This window comes from Erithacus rubecula (assembly GCF_903797595.1).
Source record: "Erithacus rubecula genome assembly, chromosome: 3".
NCBI lineage: Eukaryota > Metazoa > Chordata > Aves > Passeriformes > Muscicapidae > Erithacus > Erithacus rubecula.
The window spans coordinates 146058298-146081652 of NC_136689.1; the positions used below are offsets into that span (position 1 = coordinate 146058298).

General features: G+C 35.2%; 1 protein-coding gene across 4 annotated transcripts in view; it reads left to right on the forward strand.

The window, feature by feature from the left end:
- ASAP1 (ArfGAP with SH3 domain, ankyrin repeat and PH domain 1) overlaps positions 1-23355 on the forward strand; it is a 144305-nt gene that overhangs the window by 77804 nt on the left and 43146 nt on the right. For all 4 annotated transcript variants that reach the window (XM_079301136.1, XM_079301134.1, XM_079301135.1 and 1 more), the window contains 11 exons: positions 4825-4970; positions 8433-8507; positions 8867-8916; positions 9251-9380; positions 10134-10219; positions 11213-11288; positions 12105-12191; positions 18212-18312; positions 18721-18790; positions 19914-20001; positions 21071-21119. In XM_079301136.1, the coding sequence (XP_079157262.1) occupies positions 4825-4970; positions 8433-8507; positions 8867-8916; positions 9251-9380; positions 10134-10219; positions 11213-11288; positions 12105-12191; positions 18212-18312; positions 18721-18790; positions 19914-20001; positions 21071-21119 (958 nt within the window). The remainder of the gene's footprint in view (positions 1-4824; positions 4971-8432; positions 8508-8866; positions 8917-9250; positions 9381-10133; positions 10220-11212; positions 11289-12104; positions 12192-18211; positions 18313-18720; positions 18791-19913; positions 20002-21070; positions 21120-23355) is intronic.

Sequence of the window (23355 nt, forward strand, 5' to 3'; positions counted from 1 at the left end):
GGTACTGAATGTCAAGGTGATAGAGCTCCAGAACCTTTCCTTGTAATGTCTGGTAATGCAATAATTTCCTGGAAGTTTGGAGTGTTTTCCCTTCTGTGCTGCACTGCCCCTCATGCACACATCCATGCATTGACCATTAAACATGAGATTCCTCTAGTTTGAGAAATGCCTCTTGCTGTAGACTGTACAAGTAGTGGGTGTATCTGGAGAGTTCCAGTTCACAGGTAATCTCCCTCTGGTTAAAACATTAACAATTTATTCTTTCCTCCACTTTTTCTGCCATCTTTTCTCCTTGTGAGGCTCATCCCTTTTAGTCTGCTTAGTTCCTTTCAGTGTTTTTGTGAGGGAGAGGACTTCTTGCAAAATCAATAATTTAATGTGGACTTCCTTTCCCTATATGCTTGTTGATCTCCTGGAGGTGGAAGTTTTTTGATGTAATTTTTTTTTTAATAAAACCTGCATTTATTGTTCAGAATTTTGTATCCATCCACATCTACCAAGTCTGTTCTGCACTGTAGTTCCTACAAATAGCCTGGGGAATATATAAGCAATATTGCTGCTGGTGCATGCTTGCATTCTCAGTTCTCTCTGGAGCTTACTAAAAATAGTTCTTATATTTGCTTTTCATTCTATCTGTAGTTTTGAGACTGGTATAAATAAGAGGCTAATAGGTTTGCCTATTTTATTCTTCTGTACATGGATCTAAGTGACTTGCCATTGCTCATGTTATCAGATATTAAGACTCTACTGTTAGATTTGCTGTAAATCCTCTGAAGCAGAGGGGAAAAAAAAAATCTTCCATGAGAACTTCTTCAAGCATGTCAGTGATGAGCAGAGGTGCAAAAAGAAGTAATTTCCTTTTCTGGGCTGGGTTATCTCTCAGTGCTCTTAGACTGTGATGATCGAGAGAACCTTGCAGACTCAGTGAGATGTTTCTTGCTCTGAAGTCTGGAAAGAGGCTTTTATTACTTTTCCCTTGAACAATCTCATTCCAGAAAGTGTTATTGTTATCAAGTTCAGACAATTGTATGGTGATCAAATAATTTTTTCTATTATTTTTTTCATTATATTTCAGCTTCGTGAAAGGCTTTTGTTTCGTTTCTTTTTTTTTTTTATTTTTTTTTTTATTTTATTTCAAGTAATTTCTGCTATCCTTTTTAACCTTGCCAGCTTTCTTGCTTTTCTAAAGCCTTTCTGAGTCATCTTTCATTCATAAATGTGTCTTGGCTCTGACCTTGGTTATTTTTCCCCTGGCTCTCCATGGAACAAAGCTGTTTTAGAAGTGAAACTTAAAAGTAGTTTAAAATTGATTGAAATTCTGAAACATGATGTTTACTTTTGTTGACTTAACCACATATGCAGAATTAATTCTCATTAATTTAGACATTCTTTAGGTTGCTTTGGGCATAATCAATGACAAAAGAGTGTTTTTCTCCTGTAAACTATTTAATATTTTTGTGCTGTGTTCTTCAGTGTTTGCAGGGTAAGATATCTGAACAAAACTTTTGTAGAGGAAGGAAACTTTAAGGATTTTATTTCAGTGATGTGTTTTGTGGGTCCAGCATATACAGGCTCTTCACAGTATTTGTGCTTCTTACTTAATATGCACAAGTGGAATCTCACTAGGCTCAGGGGCTGAAATTCTGATGATTTTTGAGTGGGAAATAAACATAGTAGTTAATGAATTCTGTGGGTTCCAGTGAAAGAGTAAATTCTGGGAGTCTCATTTAAGTATTTTGTGTTCATCCTGGGAAGAGTTTCCCACAAAGTCACTGCAGGTGGCTGCCTGGGAATGCAGTGCAAGGTGGGATTCAGCCTTCAGGCTGTGCCTTACAGAGCTCAGAGTGTGCTCCCTGCTGCTGGCAGTGCAGCAAAGGCTGCTGCAGAGCTGCTGTGCTGCCTTTCCTTCCTCAGCTGCCTGGATCTGCATCTCCAGAGGAGTTCTGTTATTTCCTTTGACTCTGCACATTTCCTCAGTGTGCACATTAGAGCTCAGATGTCAGGGATGTCCCAATGTCACTGTGCACTGGGGGCTGCGAGGCTTTTCTCAGACCAAAGGGAATTCTGTGCTGAATGTTGCCCAGAGTTGAAGGTGTGGAGGAGATGCACAGCTTTCAGTTCAGAAAATAGCACAGCTGTATGCAGGCAGGGTGCTGCTTTATAGCACATCTGCTGTATTCCAGGGGGGTTCTCAGCACGGGCTCAGGTGCTGCTGGCCTTGCCAGATCCCCCTGGGAAGGGAATGATGGGTGAGACCCCTTAGAATGGAGCTGTGTTTGTCAGTGGGTGCAGAGCCCTTCCTCAGTTTTCCATGATTGTGGCACACCTCAGTGAGCTGCTGAAGGAGCAGGATGTCTGCCTGGGGAAGCTGTTCTATTTTCATCAGTGCTGAGCATTGCTTACAGTATTGAAAAATCATGATTCAGTTCTGGAAGACAAATCTCATTCCCTGTGCGTGCTGCTGTCAGTGATCCTGTCTCAGGGTTATTAAAGTCCTGTGTGAGGATTTGTATCTAAGAAAGTCAATATTGTCGTGTCTATTACAGCTTTCTGTTTGCAAAGGAATTTCTATTAGGACATTAGGAAGTAATTTCTGAATTTGCATGTGAGGTTAGAGGATGTTCTTTGCTCTAAGCATGTCAGGTTTCACATTCTGTATTTTAGTGTACTCTACATTGCAGATCTAATTGTTCAGCTCTGTGCATTTAAGGTTGAGTAGGGAATTACCTCTCCAATAGAAAATATTTAATCTTTTTTTTTGCAAGAATTGCATTGATAATTGTATAGAAATTGAAAATTTCTTATTCTTATAGACTACTTACATTTTGTGTGCCTGTGTGGCAATTACAGAAGTAATTACAGGAGTATTCCTTTTATTTCACCATCAAAACTTCTTTTTTAGATTTAGGTGATTTGCAATCTGGGATTCTTGAGAATTTCCTTTATATTGTTCTAGGACCATGATCTGCTTCCTGCTTCCTATTTCTGACTGGGAATTTCTTTTGCCCTTCCACAGATAAAGGAAACAAGCTTCTTCAGCTCTTTTCACTTTCTTTATGAAATCATTTTTTAAAATGCTCTATGAAACAACACAGTGCTTAAAATCAAACTGCTGGGAAATACTGTATGAAAAGTGCTTCACAAGCAAGGACAGGGATTCCATGTTCTAGCAGGGCTCTTTCCCACCTTCCATTATCCTTTTGTTTCCTTCAGCACAGCTGGGTGTGCTTGATCTTTGCTCACTCAGGGCTGCATAAGCTAAAGCTCCTTCATAGATAAAGTCTTTCACATCAAAACAAAATGCATATTTTATTGTTATGTAGCAGTTTCCTTGAGTTCAGTGCTAAGATATTTGGTTAAAAGTGTATGCTTTTGAAAAAATTTTCTTCAAAACATACAGCTTGAATTGCAACTCTGTATTAACATATGATTAAATGTTTGGCTTCTTGAAACTCTCTGTATTAATGTCTGATTTTTAGAATGTGACTGGTGTGATGTGTGAGCTTTGGGACTTGGTATAGGTAAATAAGAATTGTACTTTTTTTTAGTAGGTTTAACAATTTTTTTATTGGAGGTTTGGTGCACTATTTGAGTATCAGCAGTACCTCAGCAGAGTTAATTGCTTAACTCTTCATTAGCTGTGTGTTAATGTCCAAATAGATTTGTGCATTGTGAGACATTATTCATGAGACTTGTTTGAAACTTATGCCTTTTTTCCTTTTCTTCTGTCTTTTGAGCCATAATTTGCAATTCAGATGCTCTCAGGCAATATCACGACTTGAATAAAATAAAAAAAAACAAACAACTTGGGGATTTTTGGGAGGGAAAATTCCCATGGTACCTACTGGCAACTGTTCTCTCTTTCCCTTCTGCCTTTTCATTGCACAGAACTTGTGCTGTAGCTCTGTGGTTTTGTCTTTGTGGTTTGGAAAAAAAAGCTCACATAGTAAGGCTAGGAGATCCAATTGAAATATTGATTTAATTAATACCAGTAATATGCTCTAAGAGAGATAAAGGTGATTAAGTCTTTTCCAAAGGGCTGTGGAGGTAAATTCTTTATTTAAAGATACTAAAATTGAAGTAACAAAAATTATGCAAACACATGCCAGAAAGGAAACCAAATAGAAACAGGAAAGACATTTCAGATGCAACAGTTTCTAATTCATTCTTGAGTCAAGGTTTTTTCTCATTTTCACTGGCTTTGGCTGCATTGTTTTGGGTCTGACCTCTCTGTATGTGCAGTTTGTTATTAAATCTATTGGAATGAGTCTTTGGCTGCTACTAATGCACATTCTGTTATCTGGGATAACTCAGTGTACAAAGCAGGCAAAAAGAGAACCTTTGAAAGATGTTTCTTCTTTTGAATTTACTGCCAGATTCAGACTTGCTCTCCTTACTTTTATATCTGATACTTTTGACTTTTTTGTTCTGCAAAAATGTCCAGCATTTCAAAAGAAAAGTTCAAGTGTGCATAGAAGTGGGCAGTTCCTCTATCCTGTAGTGAACAGCTATAAATTCCAATGTTATTTAAAAAGCAAGCTTATATTGTTTCACTGATGTATTATTGATCTTATTATTCTGCCAGTATCTACAGATTTTTGTTTTTCATTGCTGTATTACAACTTCAATTTGCTGATTTAAAAAGCATTTATGTGCCTATTGCTAAATAGTTCTTTTTAATCGTAAAATTACTTTGATTTTCAGTAAATGTGTTGACTTGTGTTTTTTCTCAAAGTACTGTTTCTAAGTTTGTTAAGTTGCAATAAGCTTAAAATTATAATTAACTGCTTGCAAAAAAATCTGACTTTTGGTTTTTCTTTGCAGATCACGTTCAAAATGAAGAAAACTATGCACAAGTTCTAGATAAATTTGGAAGTAATTTTTTAAGTCGGGATAATCCAGATCTTGGAACAGCTTTTGTAAAATTTTCCACACTTACTAAAGAATTATCAACACTGTTGAAGAACTTGGTGAGAAGTTTTAAACTTTCTTAGCTTTTAACTTGTTTCAAAACAAAGTCTAATACAAGAACTGTGGGATTATGATGACTAAGGACAATTGTTAAGATGCTTTCAGTTTTTTTCAAAAACAAAACCAATGTTTCTGCAGAGAGGATCTCTAGAGGGTGTCATTACACACTCTGTGTTTGATTGTTAATTGGCAGTTAAGGAGGTAAATATAATGTTGAGACATCCCTTGAGTCATCATTCACAAGTGATTGATGGTAATATATACCTCATGGACTTTAATTTTTAAATCATCCCTTAACCTGAAGTCTTTCTAGTCAAAAATACAATATTATTAGTTATGGCTGTTTTGTTTTGCCAATAAAGGAGAAACATTCACATTTTGGGAGAAAAATAATTTGAGCATGTTTAAATGGTGTTAACAGTCTGTTCTCCCTGTGATACAGAAAACATTCATTGCTCATGTATGAGGTTTTTGAAGGTGCTTTTAATTTTTGTCTTATTTGAAGTTTGCCTTTAGGCCTTTTATTTCTGAAAGCTGCATAATAAAACTAGAGTCATAGCAAAGATCTTGGAACACTGAAAGTAATGAAGCCACATTTCTTGTGAAATCATTTTTCATGGGCTTTGTAGCTGTTATATTGAGAAAGTCATAGCTTCAGTTTTACATTTTTCTTATAGTTGGGTTTATTTCCAAGCTTTTTGATGTGTGCATTTTGATATTACAGACTTGTCTTCCTACAGTCCCCAGCACAACCATGACTACTGTGGATCACACCAAAGCTCCCTGTAGCAAAGTTCCCTGGCTTTGACAGTTGCCCAAGACTGAGTCTTCTGCTTTCCTCTGTAGAGATTTCTGTCACTCTGGGTTATTTTGACCTTTTTAAATTTAAATTTAGTACACAATTAAAAGTAATTATTGTAAAACATGAATTAATGTGCAGTTTAAGGACAGTTTGGGACTAGAAGTCAAGTTTTTTTGCAAGCTTTCTGGACTTTGTCATTCCCAACAGGGCATCCACAGACATTTTTAACTTATTTCAGGTAGCAAACAGGATGTAAGGATTTATTTATTTATTTAAACTAGTGCTGATCTAGAGGAAAAAGCACTTTTAATTTAAGAAGTCAGACTCATTCAAAACAACATTGTACTATTTCAGCTAAATTATGAAGCATTATCTACCCAAATTCTTGTTGACTAGATTCAAAATAGTGTTCACTAATTTGCTTCATTCAGCACTCTGAAATAGACAACAAACTGATTTTACAGTTGCCTCAGCATTTTAAAACCATTTCTTTTCTCCTTTTTTTTTTCCCTGAGGTAGAAAATTCTGCTTTGTTGTACTTAAGCATAATTCTCTTTAATAAGATTACACTGAAAGAAAATTAAAAAAAAAAAAGATGCCTATATCAAAATAGGAGTTGAGGTCCATTGAAAGAGCAGTTGGGAGGAGGGCTCTGTTGTGTCACTGATAAAGCCCCAAAGTAGGTCCTGAGTCTTATGTTGATAAAATTAATTTGAAAAATGGCAGGAGTTATTAAGGGTAATGGCAGGATAATAGGTTTGGGTTGGTTGTTGTTGTTCTTTTTGTTAACCTAGAATACATGGTTGCCTTATTTAATAAAGATACGATAAAATAATGAATGATCTTCAAAGATATAAAGATGAATGAGGACTAGAACTACACACTAGGCAATAAAAAAATGCTTCGCAAATCTGAATCCTTTTTGTTCACTCTTTGAACTTCAATTATGATTCATTTAAATTTTCATATTAATTATGATATTATGGATAGATCATGAGAAGGAGGCTACAAAATAACTTATTTTCCTCTTCATCAATTATGGAGTGACTACTTTTAGAGTGATTTTCACTTACTATGAATTAAAACCAGCAACTTTTATTGCATATACAACTTTTGGGAAGTATAATTTTGAAATGATTGCTCAGCAAAAAAGGGCAAGAATAAAAGCATGTCCATTAATTATTTTAACAAGGCTAAATAAGTTGCTGTGCAGTTTTCACCATTAGCTGTTGATGCTATCATTAAATATAATGTCTGAAACAAAATCTGTGAATATAATAGCTAAGTTGTTGAATAATTGTTATTAATATTATCTTAAAAGAAGGACACACAGTGACCCTTCAGGGAGATTTTGTAAAGGTAAAACATTGGGATTAGCCATTTCCAGTCCTGGTCTATGTTTTCAGCAAACTCTGAGTCTCCCACCAGAATCAGTTTCTGTGGTTTTTTACTTCTACCTCTTTGGTCATTTCAGGTTTTGTTCTTTATGCAGTAATTCATTATAATAGTGCATTCAAAAGATGTATAATGACCTATGTGTATGAAAATGAGTGTGTCATTATCTTTATATTGATCTAGATGAGGTTTTGGCAGAATATTTGTAGCACTTGCAGATTGTTTCTTTGGAAAATTTGCATGGTTCTTGCCTTTTTCTAAGTATTTAAAACCTGTTTGCCTCTTTCCTGTAAATGTCCTCAGCTAATCTTTGCAGGCAAATTATCTTTTGTTCTCAACCCTCACTGGATTCTCATATGTGTTTCCATGTGTTAAGGGTTTTTACCCTTTATTTTGTTCTGTACATGAGACTGTTTTGTTTTATCAGATTATTTCCAGTTCATTTGGGCTACTGTTTTATCAAGTCTTCAATGATATAATAAATTATTCCAAATCCTTACTGTATTGGAGTTACATAGTGCTATTTAGCTTTGGTTTTTTTGTTTTTTGTTTTTCCTATAGATGACATACTCACTGGCTACTGTTCAGTCATTTTAACCCAAAAAAATTAATGGTTTGAGTTGCTTATCCTTAATAGATACACCTGGAAAAATGAAAAACAGGCTACAGTGTATATGAGGAGTTTGAATAGAACACTAGATCTGGAGAACCTGTTTGAGTGGTTGTTTGGATATTCTTGTTGATAATTAGGCATGAACTTAGTGGGGTGAAATTTAAACTCAGGAGAGTTTAAGGAGATGTCAGATCTACACAATGGGCAAGGAAAGGAGCAACATTCCCAAAAAGGGGGCAATATTCAGAGTTGGTGCCCCAGTTCATTCCTTCTGTTCATAATTGAATTAACACATGCTTTGTGAGCTCCCTGCCTGTGGCACAGCAGGTCCTTCTAAATCAGGAGGCTGTAACCAAATTTCTACCCAAATGTTTGCTTCAAGAGAATAAATATTGCCTTGAAGTACTTTCAGAACTTTGCTTATGTGCTATTTGTAAAAGTCTGGGTTTATGTCACCTTGTTAAAGTAAACATTAATTATAATTTATATGTTTCATGCAAATATTTATGAATTCTTCCCAGACTTTAATTTACTATGGATTTAGAAATTTGAGGTGATTGTAGCTGGATTAGTGAAGTCCTAAAGCTTGTTAACAGTAGTTTCATAAGATCATAATAAATGCTTTTGAATGATAATGTTTTTGTTTTTTAGCTCCAGGGTTTAAGCCACAATGTTATTTTCACTTTGGATTCTCTCTTGAAAGGGGACTTGAAAGGTGTTAAAGGGGTAAGTGTTGCAAACTAAATTTTTGTTTCATGTTCATCTATCTAGAGAGTATTTTCCTTTCAGTCATGAGTGTTTCTGTGTTTTTCTTTCATTCATGAGAGTGTTTCTTATGTTGGTATTTATTAATATTCTGTATTTAGTATAAAGAGTAAATTTGCTGTGACTTAGTGAAATCTTGAAAACTTCATTGTGAATTGCTGTGTTAGTGTGCCCAGGAAAGCAATACTTTACAAGATTAAACCCCAATTTTATTCCCAACTGCTGTCTGAAAATTTATGAAGAAAACAATATTTTTGTTGCTATTAATTACTGGATAACTACAAAGAAAAATGTTCTAAGACAATTTTCTATTTCCTAAGGACCTCAAAAAGCCTTTTGACAAAGCCTGGAAAGATTATGAGACCAAATTGTAAGTATTTGGCTCCCCCTTGGCTTTTTTTTTTTGTGGTGCTGGGATTTTTAAAATTATTATTAGTAATATTGACATTATTAGTATTGTTATTTTTAAGATATTATTTATTGTTTTCCCCAAGTAACACACAATCTAGAGAACAGAGATGAAGTAAGGGCAGTTTCATGGCTCAATCACATCTGGAGACTTAAAATATAGAGGATTTGGCAGAGGAGCTAATCTTCAAAATGTCTTCTTTGATATTTCTTAATTATTACTTTTTCCCTAAATAATGATAGATCACATTTTAGTGGAAAGAATTCTCTAAAATGTTTTCCAATTAAAATTTCAGTACAAAGATTGAAAAGGAGAAAAGAGAACATGCAAAACAGCACGGGATGATAAGAACTGAGATAACAGGAGCTGAGATAGCAGAGGAAATGGAGAAGGAGAGGAGGCTGTTTCAGCTACAGATGTGTGAAGTAAGAAACAAATTTCAGTTTTTAATTGCAACACCATAACTTATTATTAACTGACTTTGTGGGTCTTGCTTGAAGGTGGTGAAATCTTTGTCGCTTGGGGGTGGAGGGAGGAAATTATTTTCATATCACACAGTACAACAATATTAAAAAATAATTATTTTAGCAATTCTTTTACAAAACTTGGTTTTTTTTTTGTTTTATTCCTTTTCCTTGTTGTTAGATTATTGTGGGAAGGTTCTTGGGCTAAAATTACACTGTGGAAATATTTCTTATTTTATCAGGTTTATGGTTTTTGCAGTATTTTGATATCTTTCTTCCAATATGCTTTCTGAAGCCGTCTAAAATTTCTAATAAAGTGATAAATGCTACTTCCATAAAACTGATTTTTTATATTAATAGTTCTTTTTATTACATTTTAGTGGGGATTACTTTAAATTGCAGTACAGAATTGTACTTTCAGAATATTTCAGTAATGACTACAGTAGCATTAAAAAGGGAAATCTTCAGACAATTGTAAAGGATGAAACTTTTTTATTTGATTTGCTTAATGTTTTGGGAGTGTTTAAATTTTATGGAGTGCCCAGATAAACTGTTACCTGTTTTAAAGTTTAGCAGTGATGGACTGGTGTTTTATGGGTCAGCACCCAAGTTAAACAGATAATTTAATTCATTGAGCAAATGATGTTTTATTGTTTGAAAACTGTTGAAGCTTGTGTTCCATGTTTGTCAACGTGTTTTCCATTGTCTATACAGTATCTTATTAAGGTTAATGAAATCAAGACAAAAAAGGGTGTGGACCTTCTGCAGAACCTTATTAAATACTACCATGCACAATGCAAGTAAGTGCTGCAATGCTTTAAGCTTTAGGTACAATTTTCTTGTTTGCACAAGATTTTGTTTCCATTTGTTTGAAAGTATCAGGGCTTTGCCAGGTGTAAATGGGTTTGCTGCACCTCCTAATTAGTGGCTTCTCTTCATTTTCTTCTGTCTTCACTCAGAGTCAGGATTAAAAATATGAAGGAGATTAATTTCTCATGTTTGGACTTGGTGGTTTATTAAATCTTACCTAAAGTACAGAGAGTTCTGCAACACTAACTACCAGCTAAAAGTGAGCACAGTGGAGCTGAGCCTAGCTAGTTACAAGTTCTTTTAAAGCTGAACAGTCCAATAAAGAACTAACACCTATATTATTTATACTTTTGATCCAATAACCAAACTTCTGTGACCTCCAGTGCAGCACTAACTATCTAACCAAAAACTACTAGCTGAGAACATGAAGAAGGAAGAAGAAAGAGACAGCACCCAAAAAAACCTAAAAACCCAAAATTCAAAACCCTTCACCATGTGAAATTACATTCCTCTATTTTAACTACACACCCCAGGCTCTAACTCCATGACTCAAATTTGGAAGCCTTCCCCAGGACCTCATGTCAAAAGCAGTGTTCTCCAGGGGTCAGTGTCAGAAAGCACAGAAAGCTCAAAACTCCCAGAATGTGGGTTCCAAGAGCCTGGTGTCTGAATCTTCCCCTTCTGGGGCTGTAGACTTCCAGGAGAGTGTGAGAGTGAGTTTGTGGGCAGGGCAGTGATGGAGAAAGAGGCTAAAGGAAAACCTTGCATGTTGCACACAAAGATTGATTTTATTCTCTGATCTTGAATGCATTTCTGTAAATACCTTGTTTATTCTAATTATTAGTTTTTAGACTTTATGTAAATTTTAAAACCACTGTGAAAGCCAGCAATTTCTTTGGACATGGAAGAAGCTGGATATGTTTTATTGGTTTTGCTGTTTTTCTCCATAATTCCTGATAAATCAAAGGTATTTTTCATTCCAGTTTCTTCCAAGATGGCTTGAAAACAGCTGATAAACTTAAACAATATATTGAAAAGTTGGCTGCTGACTTATATAATGTAAGTTTACTTACACTTAGCTTTACATCTGAAAATGATTTTTTTTTAATATAAGTACATTTTAAATATAACTATAAGGATCTGTATTTCATTTGCATCTTATAAATGAAGTTTGTTACTTGAAACATAGCTAGATGAAGACATCTTGACTGTTAAACTACATATTTAGTTTTTAGAGCTATTAGTCAAAGTAGCTTTCATTCTACTACTAATTCAATCATACATTAAGATAAAACTACTTTTTAAGTGTGATTATTGGAATCAGCTTATGTTATTAACATTAATTTTAGTGCCATTTTCACTTTTAAAAAACAAACTGCTTAATGATAATACCAAGTTTTTAAAATTAATTAATCTGTGATGTTCATTGGAGAAAAGTAATATCATGGAATCAAAGATCACTTGCCACCCAAGTGTTTTTCCATTCTGTAATCAGAATTACAGTAATCCCTTTTGCTATTGTCATTTGTTGCTAAATTAAACTGCACTTTCATTCCTTAAGTAATCTGACAAATTTCTTGGAGTTATTTTAATATTTCAGAGGATAATTTAATTGTATTAGATATAGCAAGCCATTACAATAACAAACTACATGTCAAGTTGTACATTAATTTTAAATTGCTTTTCAAGCAGTAAATGCATAGAAGGTGAAGATATAAGAATGGACTGGTCCATGAAAATAAACTCAACTATTACAAAAAACACAAAATAATTGAGCTAGTTGTTCAGGACAGCTGAAATGGTATATTGAAATGCATAAAACATTAAAATTAAAGTTGCATCCATCAAACATATAATGGCAATCTCTTTCTATAGATAAAGCAGACACAAGATGAAGAAAAGAAACAGCTTACAGCTCTTCGAGATTTGATAAAATCTTCTCTGCAGCTTGATCAGAAGGAGGTAAATAATTTAGATATGTTATAATGTAAGTTTGTAGATTTTATATTCAGAAATTGGTTTAATGTTAAATTTGTGTAGTCATTGGCTTGAAAGAGTTGGATTTTGAACATTATGGCAAAACTAATATTTACAATGTTCAACTGCATATCAACAATGTTTTTACATGCATTTTCTGTTTCCATTTATGTATGAAAAGAAATTACTCTTTTTTTAAAATTTACTTTCTTAAAATGGGTCAGATAAATGCTTCATCTACCCCAGCATCCTGTCCTTGACAATAAGGAATGACTATTCAGGGGAAAAAATGAAGAGAAGTGTTGCACACTTCCATCTTGTGTTCTGCTCTCCTCCAGCCAGTTGTATTCAGGATTTTCCTACCCAGGTGATCCCAAGGCAGAATGAGAACCAGAGAATTGCCTTTACCTGTGGTTTTCACATTAGAGTTCAACTGCTAACTCACATTGACTTTGTGCTATTGTTCTCCCTTCCAAACTCCTTTTGCTAATAGTATATAGTAAGGAAGAAAATGTGTTTGCTATTCAGACAGCAGGGACTGAGACAGGTGGTTAAAATGTAAAATTCATCATCAAATGTACTGGTATCTGGTATCCTCTGCAAAAGTGGAGGGAAGCACATGTAATGTCCATTGCAGATGTTCTGGAATATTTCTTGGACTAGGAGATAGCATAATAACACACATCACAGCTTTTACCTGAGATAATACTGTGATTTTTCAAAATTGTAGTGCCTGAGAGAAATACTGACTATCCCATGGTGACAGTGGCTATTGGAAGGGTATTCAGGAGAAGTTTGCTTACCCTCTGTTCAGTTTTCTTCTAGATATATAGGACATTCATATTTGCCAGGTGTCTATTATTAAATATGAATTATAACTAAACATTAGACAAATGCCATTCTGCTGAATTTATGTGATCATCCAAATATATGTTCAACAGTATTGCTAATATCATATATAAAAACATGATTTACAACCAGGCCACTGAGTCAGCCAAGTTTCTTGTGCTGAGAGTAGAATGCTTCCCCAGAATACCCTCCCATTGGCTTGACTGGCTTGGAAGTCTTAGAACTTGTGCAGTTGCTTTTTGAAGAAGTGTAAACCATCAGCTTATGTTACAGCTGTGCCTTTCCCACCATGGCTGCATGTTGTGTAGAAAAATCTTTCCCCTTTGATTTGTTTTGAACTTTTAGATCTGCATACCCTGTTAAGTATCTGAGCATGTGTGAATTGATGATATGCTCACTAGATATCTTTTGATCTTTTTTCTTTTTTTTTAATTTTTCCATATAAAACCTTACATTGACTTGCTTTTTGGCCAGAGGAGGTGTGTAAGTTTAATCATTTGTAAAGCTATAGCCAACCTTATCATCCTGTTTCTGAATCTTCATGGTGAGCTCACAGTATCTTATTTTTCCCCTCTACATCACTTGGCATTTTTATATGCTGATCTTCACTTGTCATCTGTTGTCAAGCTACTCCCTGTGGCTGAGTTCCTGAGAAATTCTTCAGTCAGCGTTTCTTGAGTATCCTGAATAATTTAATAGCATCTAACAAAATTTGACAGTTTACTCTTCACCCTTTTCCATATTGTTTGTGTTAGACACAGTGAGTTCTGGCACATCTTTCTGTGAAACTCATTTGGCAGTTTCCTGTTTTTAACCTGTTCTCTTATCTGAGGACATTTCCTTTCATCCTGTGGCAATGTAATTCTTTCCCTTTCATAAGGAAATATAAGTGCCCATTGAAAGTCAGGTACACTGCATCAGTCATCATTTACTTACTGATTCTTCCAGGGAGCTCCAGGAAATTTTTGTACACAACCCCTCTGTTCAAAAGCTGCCCTGATTTTCCAATGTATGTAACAATAAATATACTCTTCCAAGTAGTTGTCATTAATGTCCTTTCTGTGGTGTGAAGCTAAAAAATTTTTACTTTCCTGGAATGCTTCTGAAACTTTTTAAAAATAGGACTCTAGTGACTGAGGCAAGTACTTTCATGGGCTGTCACATAGTTTTATAGATAGCCCATTGTGATTATGGCCACTGTGTGTATATATGTGGCTTGAAGCTAAGAAATTAACTAATGTGGAATCACATTTAATAAGGAATGATGGACGAGTCATTCCTTAGAGTGCTGTGACTGAATGTTTGCTTACATGTACTTACATGACATAATTGTACATCACATAGCAGACAAACCTTGGCCAGGAGGCTGCTCCTCTTCCTGCATCTCTAATCCCATCATTCTGAAGAACAACACAGCCTTACAACACACTCTGCATGATTTTAAAGCTTTCTTTCATGGCACAAATGCTGACAGGAGTACCACAGAGCACCTTTGAATAGATCCCAATTTACTGTAAAAGCTGCCATCTCTTTCTAGTGCTCAGTTTTCCCTTATCTCTTACCTTACAGTCTTTCCTCATTCTTGGTTTGGGATTTTTTTTCCCTTCCATCTGTATACAGGCATTACATTAGTCATCTCCCCATTATCTAAATCAATCTGAACATAATTCCTGCTCATTATCCATCAGGAATTGATTCCCAACATGCAGAGCAACAAGACTTGCTCTCCTCTCATGTGCCTTTTCTTTCACAAACTGATTATTTGGGAAGCAAAGAAAAACATCTTCTCCTCTCCTGGATGCTGCATGTGTTGTTGAGTTCATACTTCTTGACAAGTAGCCAGTTCTTGGAAATAAAGTAGGACAAATGGGTGGATGTTCTTCAGAAATGTATTGTGCATTCATGGCTGCATATGCTACAGTCCAGACAAGTCAAGTTTCAAAATTGTTCATAGATTATTATGAGGGAGAGTAACAGGTGAAATATAATGTTTGGATTTTTAGTTATCTATTTCCTGGATGTTTAGTAAAAATACTGTGTTTTAGTGGAAAGAAACCTTGTGGGTGAGCTGTGGGTGAGGGTCTGTAGTGATGCAGAGTCCCCAGGCAGGGGCACAGGGGGCTCTGCTGTATTGCAAACACCAGGCCTTTTCTAAGCAGTTCATCCCATTATCAGTTAGACAGTTTTAAATCATAACAAACATAATTCAACCAACCACATACACCACTATGTGAGCCACATGGTGGTTACATGGCTCCTTGTTCTACCCCTAATTCAGCTGAGTATCTTTCCCCTAGTATTTTTCTACTTAACTGAAGTAGCAGTCCTGAGCCATGATTTTACAAGGCCTTCCTTCTGTAAAATATAAAAGTAAAGTCAAATATAAAAGTGAAGTCAAATTTTGAAACTTGAATACATGTTGAAATAAAGTAACTTCACAGGTATCATCAAAATATACTGTGCAACTGTTCTCACTGTAATTATTTACAGTGTGGACAAATTCTAGGACTCTAGAAAAAGTCTCTGTGTGTTTATATATGTATCATATATGTATATGAAGTTATAAATATAAAAATGTTTGTTTTGAAGAGAATTGAATTTGTATCTTAGAAGAAAAAGGGGCAGTATTGTGATTCTCAGATATCCAAGCAAATCACAGGAGAGAGATAGAGAAATGCTGTAATGAAAGAATCTGCTTTTTTGATAAAATAACTGTGTGATCACACTGGTGTTCAAGTTTCTCTTTCAAAATCAACATGAGGACTTTCAGTCATGAGATTCTGCTACAGGACATGAGTCAGAGTGTAATGATGCTGGCAGAAATTGAGGAGCTTGATAGAACAATGTGTTATTTAGGTATTCAGTGTTTAATCCTGAAGGAGCATGTCAGCATTCATTACTCCTTGGTTAAGAGACAGCAAAGCCTGACATGGCCTGAGTTTTCACCAGTCAGCCTCCATCTCTGTGTACATCCAAATCTTCAAGTACATAAAGCTGGACTTTATTATTGTGGCAGATGGCCTGGTGGATTATGATTAAGTATACATTTTCCACTTATATTAGTGCATTATAATCTCATAGCTGGAAAATTGATGGATTAATGGAATTATTGAAGTACATGAAATGAATGAGATTTTCTCCAGTGGATTTGTCAAGAATCAAAAGTACTACCAAACATTGCTTTGGTAGGGAAACAGTTTGAAATAATAAAATTGAGGCCCTGGCTGTTGATAGTTAAAAGTTTATTTGACTGAGAGAAGGATATTGAAACTAGTGATTGCTGTCCAAATTGTAAATTGTGTGGCCACTGTGGTGCTGCCCTCATGTCAAGTTGGGGCAGATTCTGTTACCTTGTGCAAAAATTATCTCATTTTGGAAAACTATTATGGTTTATAGCTTTTGGAAAAAGTATTTTAATGAATACTAGTGTACTTTTGATGGTGTAAAGCATCTGATCTTGTATGTTGCAAAATGCTTGTATCCTAAAAAAGTTTAAATTTTAAAAGAAAACAGGTCTTTAATGCAGGCTTCTCTTCCTTATTTTTGTCTATTAATTATTGCTGCAAATGTAACAGCATTAAGTCAACTGTAGCTAATTTTGTAATAATTTTTGTGTCTGTTTTGTCAGTTTTTTTTTTTTTAGATTTTGACTTATTTCCCCAAATCTTCATCTCACATGCTACTTGCAACAAGAACTATATCTCATTATGTTCTTTCCTATGCTAATACCAGCAGGGCCCTAATTCCAGTAGGGATTTGAAATTTGCTTTTAACAAGTGAGCTGCAGATTGTGGTGGTGTGAGCACTGCTGGCAGCACCCAGCTCACAGGAGCCTTTGTGCGGCTTCCAGCCACAGCTGCCAGCTTTACCAAAACACTTCTCTACACTCTGGCCAACTTTTTACAAAATGAAAAACAGTTGTGAGCACCCTGGATAAACCAAGAGGGAACAATCTTCAGAATGTATTGGCTGTGGAAGTAAGAAACTCTGTCTTAGAGTGGACAGGTTATTGAAAAGGGAGTAATTGAGCTTCCCATTCTTGTTTTTGGGATTGATTTTTTTTTTTTAATGAGATGTTGTCAAATGTTTTACAGGTTATTGTTTTATTGTTTCACAGTTATATTTAAAAACAAATTGATGTGCCCTTAATTATAGCTTTTTGCATACACTTGGCAAAATTAAAAGTTCACTTTGGGCCTGATCTCTCTCAGTAGAAATTCAGAATTAGCTCCTGTGGTGGAGAATACAATATAACTATAATTTTAGGCAATTTAAATATTGACAAGATTAGAAGATACATTAAAATTTGATCCTGCAGTCATCTTAGTTGTTTTGTGAAGCCAATGTCCTATATGCCAGGTTGCCTGGAATTTTGTTATGATATTTTGTTACTGGATAAGACAAAACACCAATATGCCTTAAAATTCATTCTTGCCTTCTCTATTAGTGTCATTAGAAAGGGAAAACATGGCTTTAACAATGGGGTTATAAAATTTATGTTCAAGGAACATGTTTTTTAAATGAATAATAATTCTTGTTTTAAATTATTTGCTTTCTCTTTCCTCTATTGCTTTTGCCTTTCGTGATCGAAGTCTAGGAGAGTAAGTCAATGTTTTAATGAATTTGGGGGAATTTTTTTTTCTGATGTGCTTGTAACAAGTTAATCCATTTCACTTAATTGTTTCACTAGATCAGGTCAAAAGTTCTTTCAGCTGACTTCTTTCACTAAAACTCATGAATTGAACTTTTTTTTTAATTTGAAAAGTAAAGGGATTATTAGCATTTGTCTTTCTTTATATGTTCCTTTATATATGCATGCTATATTATTTTCTTTTTGACATTTTATCTTAGCCTTTTACTTTTTGCTTATAAGACTGTGCAGTATTAAATATCTGTATTGAAGAAGTCTTTGTTTTGAGATGCATATTTGCATCAAAGGCCTAATGTATTAATTAAATCTTGAACATGCATCTAGTTCAAGATCACGTGGTACAAAAGCAAGCTCTCCTGTGAATGTCAAACATGCAGTAGGAGTTCTCCTTTTTTAATCTTTATGAATTTGTGATGTTGTAGAGAAGAAAGAATAAAACAGACAAAGTTAGAAAAGTTTACTGTGCACATCAGGAGAATGTTAATGTTGTGTTTCCCTTTTTCAGGATTCACAGAGCAGGCAAGGAGGGTACAGTATGCATCAGCTTCAGGGGAATAAGGAATATGGCAGTGAGAAGAAAGGTTATCTTTTAAAGAAGAGTGATGGGTATGTTCTGGCAGCACATAATAATGAAATCTACTACTAGGTCCAAGCTCTAATTTTAATCAGTTTTCTACTGTGGTTACTTCAGGCATATTCTCCTGGTGCATGTACCACAAGGACTTGTGAGTTCCAAAGTTCAATCCTGAACATGGAACTGAGTTTAATATAGCAAGTGTAAAAAGCATGACAAGCATAAAAAATAGTCATAGTTAAAAGAAAGCTTTTGTCTTTATAATCTCTAAAAGGTGATTAAAATCTGTCACAAATCTCTTAAGTTTCTTTTGGTGAAGCATTCAGTAAAATTTTTTACTGCATCTGTTTGGTAAAGCTAATAGTCTCAAAATGATAATGATATTAACATGTTTTGAAGTCACACCTGTTTACTAAACTTGATATGATATTCTTATGTAGGTTAAGGAAGGTATGGCAAAGAAGGAAATGCACTGTTAAAAATGGAATTCTTACCATCTCACATGCAACGGTAAGTTATTTTTATACCTTTGTATGAAAATAATAAATAGCATTATCCTTTTCTGGTGATTCTGCTGCTAATTTGCTATTGCAAATTGGATGTTACTTCACCTTCTGACTGTGGAAGTTTTGTGAAACTGTAGCTTATGAAATTAATTTTTCAGTTCAATAAGAAAATGGCAAATGCATTGAACAGACTTCTCAATACTTCAGATGGATTTGCTTGTAAGGATTGTCATGGTGTATATGTGAACCACACAGTTTGGGAACTTGGGAAGTGCTTGATGTTAGGCTAGAGTCTGACAGATGAGTGAATGTGTTTAGTATTTTAGATGCTTTCAATTAAAAGTTTGAAATGCTGGGAAGTTTTGATCTCAGTGAGTTCTTGGAATCAGGCAGATCTCTGAAGGATTTTCCTAGGAATGATCAGTCAGAGGTTGCACCAAGGTGATGGTGGTGGAGGCAGTGCTGAAACTGCCTTGGGAGTGTAACATGAACCTGTTGAAAATGAGCACAGGAGTTGCTCTTGTTAAAGGAGATGGTCTCATTTCCTCACCTCTTTTCTCCCTTTCCCCAAATTCCACTGACAGCCCTCAATTTCTAAAGCTTGCTACCTGTATAAGCCCCAAATTCCTCAAAGATACATTTAATTAACATGTCTTAAGTGATTTACCTACACCACAGAATATTGGTATTGGCATTTATTCTGAGTTCTGGAACTCTGGATCTTCAGCTTTCCACTTTCTTTTTAAAGTTTTAGGACTTTATCTTTGATCTGTTTAAAATGGGAGGAAACTTGCAATATGAGCATGCTATAATGAAAAACTGCATTATTGTTTTGCCATTGTTGATGAAATGCAAATAAAAAATACTGATATTAGCATATGGTAAATTTAAGGGTTTTTTCTTTTCATCCCTTTCAGATAAAGTGAGGATTTAAATTTTATTTAGATTTAGCAATATGTCTGTTTTGAGAAACCAAATCAGACCAAGTGATGCTGGTCTCCAGCTTTTTGAGGGTGGATATGTGTGTATGTCCAAGCTCTAAGTAATATCATACGTGCCCACTCCCCAGAAAGAGAAAATAATCCTAAATCAATACATTTTTAAAATAAAATAATTTTTCTTTTTAGTCCAACAGGCAACCAGCTAAACTGAATTTATTGACCTGCCAGGTGAAGCCAAATGCTGAAGATAAGAAGTCCTTTGATCTAATATCACGTATGTAGCAACTTCAGTCCCATCTTGTATTGTGTGGGATTTCTGAAAATGTCATTGCAAGGTGCTTTGAGTAGAACACAGGGCTGGAGCTCAAAGTTCAGGTCTGTATCACACACACATAATGTGCCTCATGAGTGTTCAGAGCCTCTAGTTCTGATGATGAGCAAATGGATGTAGAGCCTTTATCTGTGTAGATGTGACATAAATACTGTTTGTTTGTGACAAGCCATGAAATGCAGTATATGTGCTGCTCCCTAAGTTCAGAGTGATGTTCAACAGCTTACTGGAACATGCATTAGCTGAACCCACCAGGAAAGGGGAAAGACCTTTGGCTTTCTCCTGCTTTTCACTCATTGTTCTCCTTTTTGAGTTCTATTTGAAGGAATGAAGACAAAGAGACCAAATTTCTTTCTCTCTTATCCTACATTAAAAATATATTTCTCTTTGTCTGAAAATTGATAGTGCCTTGTCTTCTCAGCATTAAAGCTCCTGTGGTTCCCCTTCTTCCCACTGTGGTCTTGTACAGCAGGTATTTGTATCCAGGTTTTAAAATCTCCTTTGATGATTCAACATAGTGTTTTCAGACTTGACAAATCAACAAACTGTTTCAACATTCTATTCTGAAAAGAACAGTCTAGGAAACCTCTGATTGTGGGAGGTAAAGCCACTTTGTGTCTTCATCTCTTGGTTAGTAAAAGAATTTTCTTGGCTCAACTAGAGGGAAAAACTATATAAAAGGAACAAATTAATTTTGCTTTCTTCTCCTAATTATGTTTCAGTTTTGACTTCTGAAAGGGTAAAATTTTATCCATGTGTTTATTTTTCTTTAGTATTTCAAAACCTAAGACTTTTAAAATACATACCATTGGTGTGAATCAAAATTTAGCGTTTCATCTTCCTTTTTTCATTTTTTTAATGTTATCCATAGCTATGAATAAACAATTAATGATGCCTTTTAAGAGAAATTTCTCTTGAAATTTCTCTTTAGCTGCCAAGTAGGTTTTAGCACCAAATATGTAAACACATTAACTTTGTGTGCCAAATGAAAAGATGCATTTCTTTGTTTCAGATAACAGAACATACCACTTTCAAGCAGAAGATGAACAGGAATACGTAGCGTAAGAATATTTACATTTTTTCAAGTTTATTTTGCCAATAGAGATGTATAAAATCACACATAACAGTGGAAATAATTTTCTCAGCTATTGCATAAGTAGTGCCTACTGTCTCTTTTTTGCTGTTTTGAATCTGTAAATGTAAACTATTTTGTGACACACTACAGAGCTCTTTTAAAACCTAGTAATGTTAATTCAAAAACTAAACCAATCCCAACTAACCAAAACCCCATTTAGATTGTGTATCCTGTCAGTGCCTGGTTTGTGGAGAGTGCTTGGGATGGTACTATAGATCAGATTATTAAGATTCAAGTGAAATACTTTTAAATTCTTCTCAAATCTTCTCTGTCAACCCTGTTCTGCAGTTACTTCTTTTCCTCTTGATCTTGCATTTTCCTTGATATTAAATGTAATAAATAGATAAGAGATCTCCATATGACACTTAGAAAATATCTACAGGCAGTGCATTTTTTCTTCTGTAGGCCTAGAAATAAATAGCAAAGCACATCTCTGAGATTTGTGTACTTCAGAATCCAGGAACTTGTTTCATTAATGCTTGTTTCCAATTAGATTATTTCCTTTTAAACAATATTCTTCCTGCTGCATCACAATTATTTCCTGAGAACCATGTACCACTGTTTTTTTCCTCCTGTGCCACCAGATTGTGTTGTGCATGTTGTCTAATGCTCAACACCTAGAAGTTCAAAGAATAAAGTTACTACTGAAGAGGACAGCAAAGGCTACCTCATTCTTTCCTTAAATATCCACATTCTAGTGAAAGACTGTTATTCCATGTGTATTTTAAAGGCACAGGGGATGTTTCACTTGTTTGGTTGTGTTAGGTGTCAGTGGCATTGATAGCTCAACCTTGGGAGTCATGGGTGAAATAAAAGGGCTGGAAAATTCTTTGTTGTGCAGCTATTTCCCTCTGGGCTTCCACAGCTTTATGTTGGCTCTTACAGCCCAAAGCTAGTCATGATTACTGCATTCATCCTGAAACTCAATTATTCCAGTAATTTTCTTAGTCAAGAGGAAAATACTGTTATTTCTTATGAGTCATAAGTTTTTGGTACTCTGCCATTAATCAATTTTTACTGTATTAGTTGGTTTAACAGGTGAAGTGATTTGTTTGGGTTTTTTTTTTCTTAACACATGAGCAAGATAGGGGAAGAATAAATTAGCAGTATCCTTGTGAGAAGCAGATAATAAATTTAGTTTAGCAGGCTGTCTCTTGGACTGGTTTGAAATTCCAGGTTTTATTTCCTATTAGAAGCACTGAAATTTTGTCTATCACTCTAAAGTCAAGTGGTTGATAAAATTACTTGTGGTGGAATACAGAATCCTAGAATATCTCACGTGGAAGGAACCCTTAAGGATCACTGAGTCCAACTCCCTGCTCCTCCCTCGACTGCCCTACAACTAAAATGTGACTGAGGGTATTGTCCAGATGCTCCTTTAACACTCACAGGGCTGATATCCTGGCATTTCCCTGGGGAGCCTGTCCAGTGGCCAGCCACCCTCTCAGTGAAGCACCTTTTCCTGGTGTTCCATCTGAACTTCCCCTGATGCAACTTTATTCCATTTCCTCCTGTCCTGTCTCTGGTCAGGAATTCAGCTCCTCCCCTTCTGCTGCCCCCCTTTGAGGAACCAGAATTAATGTAATTGTGCTGGTGAGAAACTGCAGTACAACCAAACATTCTGTTTTTCTTGTGCAGCCCTGAAAAAGATTTATTATCTAAGGTGTCATGGGAACAGCACCCCTTCCAACATTAGTGATTTAAGGGTGTTCTGCAGGAATTACTTCATATAACTCCTCAGTCAGAGTTCTCATCCTCTTTCAATTTCCTCCTGACTGGTATAGGTGTGCCTCTCTCTTGATCCTTTCCTGTTGTTTTTTTTGTCCACACAGTTTTAGTGATGCCTCAATTCTGTCCTTTTTACTTTGTGAACCAATTGAAAATGTGTAAATAGCTTTTCAAATCACCTTCCTTACAGACTCACATCTAAATAGAGAAAAAAGCAAGATGTATTTCTTTTTATTCTAGTTTAACTGGTCTTGCCTACATTTTCCTAGTAAACATTTTACATTGCTTCCATAAGTAGCTCCTCAAACTAAATAATAATAATAATAGTAATTTTTACAAGGAGATTTTTAAAAAAACATGCATACAAAGCACTGAAGCCTACTTCCTATTGCAGGTTTATTACTGCTTCCCCTCAAACATTTCCTTCAGGCCAG